Source organism: Lepidothrix coronata, unplaced genomic scaffold (genome assembly GCF_001604755.1).
Source record: "Lepidothrix coronata isolate B3197 unplaced genomic scaffold, Lepidothrix_coronata-1.0 Scaffold322, whole genome shotgun sequence".
Classification (NCBI taxonomy): domain Eukaryota; kingdom Metazoa; phylum Chordata; class Aves; order Passeriformes; family Pipridae; genus Lepidothrix; species Lepidothrix coronata.
The window spans coordinates 337,581-348,353 of NW_016690502.1; the positions used below are offsets into that span (position 1 = coordinate 337,581).

Genomic DNA, 10,773 nt, shown 5'->3' on the forward strand with positions numbered 1-10,773 from the left:
GCTCCTTATCCTTTCCTTTCAACAAACCTCCAACTGCAGTGTCTGAGTTAGAGGACTGTGTGTAGCTTCCCCATCCATCTTCCCACAGCCACGGAAAAGGCAGCACAGAAAGCCTTTTCCATGCATACAGGGTGCAATAAATGTCATGGGAAGCAAAGGGCTGAAAAGTCACAAAAACGTACTTCCTCCTCGGTGCCCTGATAAGGTATTCTGAGCCTTGGATGGGCTCAGGTCTGATCCATCGCTCAAACCAACCTGACAGGTCAGCCCCCCATCTCCTGCGACCCGTTCACTCAGGCATCCGGGACGCCCTTTTGGGCATCCCAGGGTCCAGCAGGAGGCTTTCACTGCTGGCCAAGTGAAGCTGTGGTTTTGGAGGAGGGACTATGTCGCTAGCAGCAACAGCGGGGGAGGAGGAGGAGGAGCCGCAGCCGTCACAGAGGAGCTGCTGCAGCGAGCCGGGAGCACGTTGTCTCGTCCCCGTCCTCGCAGGGAGCGGTTCTCTCGCTCTGGTCCCTGCTGTTCCCCAGGTGAGTTTTCTGACCTTCTGTACCGTTGCCTCCCATTCCCTGCAGCTGGAGGCAGCAGGAGGGGTGACCGCCGGGCACTGCTGGCTGGCTTGGCAGGCAGGAGGCTGCACCGGGGTTTCCTTAGCGTCTTTTTGTGGATGTGATGCGTGGTTTAGGTCGTTTGGGTTTTTAATAGTTTATTCTGAATGCCAGTTGCTCTAGCGATGCTTGTGGTATTTTATTTGTATTCCTTTCTGTACCGTCTGTGTGCAAAGCAGAACGTAGAGAGTCACCAAGCCAACACAGCTAATGCGATAGGCATGCACGTGCTGTCCCTGTCGTCAGCTGTCCCTCTCTTTCCTCCTCCTTACTCATTAAAAACAAGTAAAATGATAGGATCTAATGAAAACCTCTCTGGTTTCAAAATAAGGAAAGTCTGTTTTCCAGGGAGGTACTAAAATAAATCTGTTATTGGCTGATTTCCATGGGACAGGCCTTAACCCTGTGGTATGAATTCCACTCTGTGATTTCTCAATCACTTGATTTTGTTTGAATACGGGGTGAAGTTTAAAAAACAAAACAACACCTCCTCCCCGGGAAAAAAAATTACAGTGAACCCCCAGAAGACTGACCCTCCCTGATGTAAGTACACTAACCACTCACTGTGGTCCCATTGATCCAACTGGACATTGCTTAGAAGTGGGTTCTTGATCCTGCCAACAGGGTGAAGACCTGTCACAAAACAGATAAGGACAGCACATACACTATTAGATTTCTCGTTTACACCTGGAAACCATTCCTGTTAAGCAGAACATTCATCTCCCTGCTTAGTCAGTCCTTTCGTTCACGTGCTGCTGTGAACCGCGCATCCAGGAGCTGAAGCTGTGGCAAGGTGGACCTGCCTTTCTCAGAAGTGTTAATGTATTTTGTGTTAAAAACTACATGACCCCATGAACTGGGATGTTGCCTGTGCAAAGCTGGAAGGAGAACAATATCTTTCTGTCTTTTACCCACACACGCCCTTTTCAGAAGTACAAAATTAAGTACAGAAATATTGCGAAAGAGGTCAGTGAAGGGAAGGAGGGAAGCACTGGTAAGTTGCTGATAACTTTCTATTCCAGTTAGTACAACTGGCATTTGTGGGTTCCCAGCCCCAATGAAGGGATGAAAAAAAAAAACAAACCAAAAGTATCATTGATGTCATTAAAGAACTCTAAGAACACAACTATTTGGTTCCATGAGTAGTAATTAAAAATATAGAAAAGTATTGGAATTCGAGTAGACTTAACAGTTTACATTTAAACAGGAAAGAAAGCAAAACTCTTACCTTAGAACACACTGAAAGTGTTTGCCTTTGCCAAGCCTCAAGCCAGTTTCTTATCAGAACTGCTCAAACTACCCTGGTGTTACAATGGCCCCTGTCTTTGTTTATGGCATCTATCATTCTTAAAAATCAGATATTTCATTATAAACTGAAGGCTTGATAATTGTGAGAATCAGCTCTGACTTACTTCCAACAATTTAGCAAGGAAGGAATTTCTTGGCTCAGAAGTTCTGGCTTAACTTCACTGGTGTTTTATATGGTCAGAGCAATGTAAAAGATTTCAAGAACTTTAGCTGATGGAGAATATATGCACAGCTTTGCTGTAACAAAGAACACTAGCAAGCCTTGTCTTCAGGCTCACGAAACTCTTGCTGGCTCACACTTGTGAAACTACAGTAAATGTTTGCACAAAAAAAAAATCTGACATACAAAACAGTGCGCTGCCATATGTCCTGTTAGAATCTATGGGACAAGAAGTGGACCAGTTAGACTGAGCAAATACAATGGCAACCCACAAACAGCTTGGACCTTATTTCCCACTCTAAGATGTATAACCATGGAATATAAGCAGTTAAAAAGAGACGTGTTTTATCAGCCTAACCTGAATACAGACTGCAAGCTGTGAATAGTCCTGATCTTCACTCACAGATTCAAAGGCATCTTCTCTTACTTATATATTCAGTCAATGAGTTTGTGACTAGTGGCATCTAACAGAGCTATGCTCTTGAAAATTCCCCTGAAAATCAACCTGGATCTGGTCAGGCTTAAGTTAGAAGAAAAGTGTCCCCTCATGAAACTTTAGAAATCCCCTGGAGCTTTAGAAACTATAGTTGTTGTTCTAACTTTATTTAATGGGTACTTGCGCTGCCATGCACACACGGCCTGTGACACTTGCAGAACTAGTGGTCCTCCTAAGTGGTGTTGACAGCAAATAACCTTTATCTTTGTGCCGATAAGAGGCACAAATAGATATAGATAGATAAATAGACAGATAGATAGATTTTATATATATATGTTGCAGCCGTACATTTAAAGAGGAATGAACAGGTTAGCACACATCATTGTGATCCTAAAACTCAGGGGTTTTTATTTTATTTTTTTATTGCTTGTCTTTGTAAACTTAATACTGTTCTTCCGTTAGTTTCTGTCTCTTGTTCTTACATACAGCATACAGGCACATGCAAAAACCGTTAAATCTGGAATTGGGCTGTGAGGGTTTTTTCACCTGAGCTATGGGAAAAAGACAACACTGAGAAGTGTTCCATTTGGAAAACAGTGTTATTTGTGTCTCTCTAACTTTTCCATCTTGGTTGCTTTCCTTAGGTTTGCAACAATGGTAAAGGAAGATGTAAATAACAGTGAAGATTCTGAGCCATCAGTATGTGAGCGAAATGGCATGATTCTTATGCATGAGCAAAGTGAGGTAATTAACTAAGATCTCTAACTGCAATTCTAGTCAGAAGGAACCCTCCTTTTCCTTTCCTTTTTCTTCCCATATTGTTAAAATCCCTGAATCTGAAGAGAATACACATAGAAATCTCCTTGGTGGGAATTTTTTATAATTAACACGTGTTTAGTTTGTACAGTCTGCAGTATGTTGGATTGCTGGAAATCAGTGGTTGCAGTTTCAGCTTGAGGTGGAAAGTGCATCAGCATACATTTTTTGGAAGAAAATTATGTGGCCTTAAAATTACTTCTTTGCTTTCAAATTGCACTTATCAGTCCGTTTGCTGAAAGTTGTTAATGCATATCTATCTTCCTTTTCTTATCTAATAAAAATTAAAAAAGCCCACGCTTTTAAGCTTCTCTGCCTATTTCCAGTATTATTGGAAATGTCTGTGGCTTTAAAAAAGACTTGGAAGTAAATGCAAGTACAAATAAAAATCTTAACATAAAAGGCACTTAAACGTAAGCATATACTATTGAGTATAAAGGTAACTGCTGTATCTTTATGCACACAGTGATTATATGCATATGGCGATCACGGAATCACAGGGTAGATAAACAAGTAATTCCATGCTGAAAGCTCACAAGATTTGTGTTCCAGTTGTGACTCTGAGTAAGGAATTTATATATAGAGAGAGACAGAGAGAGGAATGAGACATAAATAACCAGGAATGTGGAAGTATTAGTGGGGGAGGGCTACATGAGAGGCAGAACTCCATGTCTACACTATGACAATGAGCTGACATGAAGGTGAATAATCATAAGGGAAGGTAGATGATTAACTTGTCAAAAATAAAGACGCTAAAATGAAGTGAGACACATAGCCAAAAATGGTCAAAAAGTGCTTTGGCTATGAATATGGATAAGTAGATGTATCAGTATAAAAGAACAGTTTCAAGGAATCATTCTTCAAGGGAATAACTCCCAGGGTAGTATTTCTCCATCTCTACTTTGACTTAGCAGCTTGAGCCTTCCAGCAATGGATCATGTGAGTAATGCTTGCACTGGCCAGCTGTTCTGTTTCTTTCATATTTGTTCTGTTATTTTTGTTCAGGGCTTTGCAACAGGAGTTATTTAGCAGTTACATTAAAGACACTGTCTCACTGGAATTATGCTAATTGTTAACTTTATTGTGAAATCCAGTCTGGAAGCAGAACCCTATCAAATTGTAGAAAATATTAATAAATATTTAGTTTGTATACAAGACAAGCTGAGCCTGGCCTGTTATTATTGTTTCTTCATCAAATATGCAGATACTATTGCTGCACAGGTGCTATTTGTATTGGGACAGGAGTCCTCTCAGTTGAAGATAAAAAGGCAAATGGCTTGGAGTCTCTCCCATGCAGTTCTTTGTGCCATGGAAAAAACAAACACATAACCAAAAACGCCAAACTACAAAGCTGGATGTGGTTGTTTAGTTAATATAGTCATTTGTAGCCAGTGTGACTTTAATGCATCCCACCTGACTTCAGGTCTTGTACACTACTTCAAATATATGCAGTGCCCACCACCTCTGAGAGAGTCTCCTTGTTTTCATTCAGCAGGGACCAACAGCAGATCCCAAAGGTACTGATGGGAATACACAAACAGAAGAAACTGCTCTCTTGAACCACTGTGCTCAGCAACCTCCAGAACCAATAGCAGGGTCTTCAAGAACATGGAGGCAAATATTTGCTTGTCCTCCTCGGGGTTTACTGGCCCAAACAGTGACAAATGGTATGTAAGAAAGACAGAGTTTAATTAAAATGAGAAATGGCAAACGAAGTATTTGTTTCCCTGAATGGGATGATATCTGTCCCTTTATCCTTTAAAAAAGAGAAGGGAAACAGCTGTGTTTTACTTATCACACTTTTGTGTTAATGTTTTAGCAGAAAAAAAGAAGTAAAACAAAGATTTGAATGTACAGTTTTTGTTTCTCCACTCTCTCTTACCTGTTTATGATGGTAGGTATGTTTTTGCACTGCAAACTGTTTTCATCAGAAGAAAGACCTCCTAGGTTTTGTCTTGATATTTTGTTTTGGTATTGAGAGCATTAAGGTGATTCTGAACACAATGGTATATTTGGCATACTGGATGGCTTTCTTTTTAGTTAAGGCAATAAATATAAGACTTGGCAGTGATACCTTCTTTTGTTCCTTAATACCCCAGGCTTGCAAAGCCAAGAATCCTAACTACAAGGCAAACTGACCCATTTTGTTTAAGATTTGTCCTAAACTGAAAGTTCACAGAAGAGATGCCTGGCTAATAAGTTATTTAAGCTTTTTCCTGACAAAAGACACATCCTGTGGCTTTGACTGTTTCCACAGCCTCCATTCACCCTCACTTGGGATTCTTTGGCTTTTATGTTTGGAGATCTACTGATTTTCCCTTTTGACACCTGTCACCCTCAAATAAGATTAAGAAAAATCCAATCTGAAAATGCAATACACTTTCCTATGATCACGAGAAGAGGGATTTATTCAACACATTTTTTCCTCTCCTTCAGTCTTCTGCTTTTATATCTATGCATAGCTATTCTTGTTGGACAACTGTAGGAACAGATTTGTGAACCGGCAAAGAGCATAATATTTTCACTTACTGTTCTCATAATATTTTTCAGGATTTCTTTTTCCTTGCATGTTATTCCCCTTTGATTGTTGTATCAAGGGAAGTGTCTGTACTCCTTCAGGCTGTCCAGAGATATGACCTTCTTCAGAATATTTTTCCCAAGGATAACAATGTATTGTACAAGCAGATCCAGCCTAAAAATTATACTTCAATGCTTTTAAAAATTAGGCTGGAGCTGCAGTCATGAGCTTGAAGATATGCCAGGCTGTTTAGCGGCAGATTTTACTGTGGTTCTGAAGTAGCTGAAGGAAGATAAGCAAATGCAAAATAAGTTAGTGAAAGTCTTTGCTTTAAATTTGGAAACTGTGAAATGCCTTCCACGGTGGCCAAAGGCTCACTCAGAACATTTTGATCTCTAATGATGTTCCTGTTACCATTTTTTAAAGTATCTTAGCATCTATAAAATCAGAACATCAGTTTAGAGACCATCAAAGATTAAATGCATTGTTATGATTAAACTAATTTTTAAGGTAAGTAATTTTATTTCTGAAAGTCATGGTAACATTTTTCTTCAGGAGAAAAACAAATGTGATCCAACAGCAAAGTTGTTCCTGAGAGATTATTAAATATGAATATTTTTTGTTTCGTTCCAGTTGCAGTCGTGGTCCTGGTTTGGGCTGTGGTTTGGTCCATAACTGGGGCTGAGTGTCTCCCAGGTGGAAATCTGTTTGGAATTCTATTTCTTTATTTTTTTGCTGTCATTGGAGGTAAAATTTTTGGATTCATCAAAATACGAACCCTACCCCCTCTCCCTGCTCTTCTGGGTAAGATATCCTTCCTTCTTTTCTTCCATATTTTGTGTTGTTTAAACCACCAAGCAGTATCTGCAGGCTAGGCGTGTTTGAATTGGGAACAAGCAAACTGTGTCACACTCCAAATCTCCACCTTTTCCAAGTGACGTTTTTGGTCCTCTTCAAGAGGGTGCAAAATTCCCCAGACTGGCTCAGGTGAAATTGTTACTGAGGTTCTCCTCGTAATTCTTTGGGGGTCAGAGAACTGTATACCTACAAATTCAGAGTTTATTGTCCTCCAGTCCCCTCTGTCACAGTTACTTAAAATTTGGGTTTAATAACAGCAAACAGGAATCTTAATCCAGACCTCCTGTTATAGTAGAATAATAAATTCATAGCAAAACTATTGCTGAGCTGTTTCATTAGTTTCTTCCACAATGAAAATGTTTTCCAAAGAAATCGTTATAGGAATCCGCCACTACTAGTAGTCCGAAAAATTTCTTTTTTCCTCTTCCTTTATTTCAAGATAACTGAAACATGAGGAAATAAATTCACCATAAAGAACAGTTCTTCTGAAGAGATTTATTCTGAATCAATCATAAGATTGTTTTTCACATCAACATTCTATTTTATTTTACATAGAAAGGCAAAATAGAAATGGGAGATGAAAATAACATCTTCAGAATGTTTTCAGACTTCTTTCCTAGAGGATGTTTCAGTTTTGCTTATATCAGTACAATATTGTGAAGTGCTGTGATATCAGTGAAGCTGGAAAATGAAGCTCCAGGTTCTTCTCACCAGCTGTATGCTGTCTCCTTGCTATGCTTACTGCATAAATGAGTAAAGCTGTTGACAGACAGTAATACTTCATGGCAGAGTGGGCTTACAGATACCTGCCTGTAGTGCACAGGTGTGACTTTGTAACCTGCACAGCTGGTGGGGTGCCTCAGACAGTTGTTCCATACACATCTCCGTCAGGCAGTGTGCACGTTCTTCCACTGCTTAGTTTCACCAGCAAGAAAAAATTCAAATGAGAGGGAGGGAAGTTTTGCATAGAACATGCATGCGTGCAATAATATGAACACAGAATGTCACACACAGGGAGTCTCTCTTTCTAAAGTAAACACCCCCCTTAAACGAATAAAAATGTTTCTGACCATTTAGATTCTGTTTGTTTGGGGTTTTTTTAATTACGTCTGTATCTAAAAGTTATGAGTTGAGCATGAAAGTGCTTGTCAGACAGGTGATACTGGACAACAGAAACTTAAGCGTGACTGCACGTTTGCTGAATTGTTTTGCACCGAGTTCATTGTTCTGATCCCCAGTCTTGAGAAAAATTGGAGAAATCTATGAGTCAGAAGAAGAGATAGACAATGTCTTTGAATATTCTGTTTTTACATTAAAAATGCAAATCTGGTACTCTTACATATGTTTAACCCACTTGTGCTAGATGCAATAGAGTGTAATGTAGCTGGCTAAGCACTTAAGCACCTTATAGTGAGCCTCTGTTTCAGGAAAAAAGGAGTGAAATTGGTACTGAAACAACCACGTAGTATATTTTAGGTACACATTGCAGAGAGGTTTCTGCAGCAGGCGACATGGAGCAGAACAGTGAAGATACCCTTTGAGGTGGAGACTTTTGCTTTGTTAAGTAGCTTTCTAGATCAGGGTAGTTCTGGTGACTCGGACCTCGGGCAAACATTGCAAAGAGCATATGATCATTATACTACCCTTATATAATACTCATGAGGTACTGCAAATTAATTATGCTATGTTTTTTTCCCAGGAGGTGTTAGGAAAAGCAGTGTTCAGAGTGTTGCAGGACAAATCAAGTCCACAGTTGAGGCTCACACCGAGCAGGGAGCAACCTGAGCACAATGATTATTTACTTTTTGTCTTTTTTTGGTTTCCTGTTTCTAAACTTGACTAACACAACATTATGCCACAAAAATGAATCATCAAGATTTACAATGAAGCTCTGCAGATCTATATCTATAGTCAACTTCTCCTGTACTTTTCCATATCCTTCCAGAGCTACAGTTGCAAGAATTCTCTGATTGGATAGTTTCACTAATATTTGCAAAAGTTGAATCTTGCAAGTAGCTCAAATAGAGGATAACACCAAGTTTCTGATTTTCCTGCCCCCTTTTTTCCCCTTTGTGTAGGAGTCATATTGCCAGAGCACTTTAAAATGTCTACATTAGTCCATGATTAGCTGTTTTAGATTATATTTCCCCAACCTCAGCATTATGGTTCTTGTGACCTGCATTTCTTACACCTAAGAGGATTTTTAACGATTTTAACGATTTTCAAGTTCTGAGATAAATACACAATACTAGAACATCTTCCTCTTTTCATGTTAAAACAAGCTAACAAGAAAAAAAATCTTTAAGGATGCAAGAGTGTCTTTGCTTATGGTATGTAATCAACCTGCACCTGGTGAACAAAGCCAAATTCTCTTGACTCAGACTAAAACTGTGTCAGCATCCTGCAGATTTATTGGTGACCTGTATTTTCTTAGGCCACTTTTCACTGCTTTAAATATGTTTCTCTCTTTTCGTGCCTCAGTCCCATTGTTAAAACATGTCTAATAATTCAGAACGTGAATTGTTACTTTTTCCTCTCGTAAATAAATAATATGGTGTCTATTTTTAAGAATGCTATGCAGGCTTTTCTCGTGCATTAAAAACTAATCATTTATAGGAGCTTTCATTTGCTTTCATTTAAGGGATGCTACTTGCTGGTTTCCTAATCCGAAACACTCCGTTCATTAGTGACTTTGTCCAGATAAACCTGCGCTGGTCCGCAGCACTGAGGAATATTGCTCTTTCAATTATCTTGACCCGAGCAGGACTCGGCCTGGATCCAAAGGTATGGCACCAGCCATTTGTGTGAGGGAAAGTATACAGCAGCTCTCAAAAAAATTGAATAACTGGCTCTGTTAAAAATATTGAACTGTTCAGTCTTGGAGAATCTGCAAATTTGATCGTTACAGAAAGCGTAGCTTATATTGTGTATATATATATAAGCGTAGCTTATATGTATGTTAATATTGACAGTTGAATTTGTAGAGTAGGCAAGCAGTCCAAAAAATACCTGAAGAAAACTGATTTTATAACTATTTTCCCCCTTGCCCTAAAGAAATTTCCTAAATTTTGTAAACATCTTGAGGATGTGTGCTCTGTCATGGACTGTCAGGAAGAGTTTACACTCCCAGACAAACTCCCTGTTAGTTTACACTGACAGACTAAAGCAAGGAATAGAAGGGATCCCCAGTCCTTGAAAGAGAATGTTCCTGTGTGGACAGAAACCCAAAAAACTCACACAACCAAAAAAAATGTAAACCTGCATGACTTTTCTGGCTTTTTTTTAATGACTGCCATTTTAATTAATTGCATTAATTGCAAAGATGAGTCCTACTGCACTACAGAAACAATGACTCACATCACCGTGAAGCCCATAACAGTCTGGTGAACAAAAAATAGTCTTCCTCTGCACACTCTGAAGTGTGATGGTCCATAAATAATGAAGGCAAGGTTTTGCTCATTCAAAACCAGCTGGCTGAAGTAAAGCTGTAGCATATTAGTCCCTGCCTATTTAAGGAACCACTTAAGAGTTTATATAAAATTTAAGGTAAAATATAGGTAATTAAGAACATCTAAACTGATTTTTCTTAACCAAGAAAATCTAGAGAGTTGCCAATGCTTCAGATATTTAGGAAAATAAGGTTTTTTCAATATTGAAAACCGTCTGGTTGGTTTCCTAGATTGTCATCGTATTTTTTCCAAGACACTGAAGCTCGTATGAGCGTGAACTGTGTGTTGTTAGACACAGCTTGCATGCCCACTTCTGTGAGAGTGCACTTCTTTCTACTTCATGTCAACTTTTTGTACTGAGGAAACTTCATCTTTGACTCATTTTTTTCCATGTGGCAATCAAAACTGTCATTTTGACTCTGTATGTGGCAGTGCTTTGATGCAGTTACAATTGTTCCTCGTGTAATTGAAGCTGTAAAGACAAAGATGTCAGTAGATCTGCTCAGCCCTGATAATGCTGGGATAAACTGGACTGGTAAAAAGGGGAACTCATTAATTTATTTTTTTTTATTCCATGTCAAAATTAGGAACCTGTCCTAGCAGAGTAATGTTTGTGACTG

At 39.2% G+C, this 10,773-nt stretch overlaps 1 protein-coding gene across 2 annotated transcripts in view; it reads left to right on the forward strand.

The window, feature by feature from the left end:
- The first annotated feature begins 419 nt into the window (after positions 1-419).
- The window catches only part of SLC9B2 (solute carrier family 9 member B2), an 18,630-nt gene continuing 8,276 nt past the window's right edge, over positions 420-10,773 (forward strand). The window contains exons 1-5 of one of the 2 annotated variants that reach the window (XM_017838046.1): positions 420-530; positions 3,157-3,256; positions 4,824-4,995; positions 6,480-6,650; positions 9,346-9,488. In XM_017838046.1, coding sequence (XP_017693535.1) covers positions 3,167-3,256; positions 4,824-4,995; positions 6,480-6,650; positions 9,346-9,488 — 576 coding nt within the window. In that variant the 5' untranslated portion in view covers positions 420-530; positions 3,157-3,166. Of the gene's footprint in view, positions 531-3,156; positions 3,257-4,820; positions 4,996-6,479; positions 6,651-9,345; positions 9,489-10,773 lie in introns of both variants that reach the window. The other variant, XM_017838045.1, reaches the window with a different exon arrangement.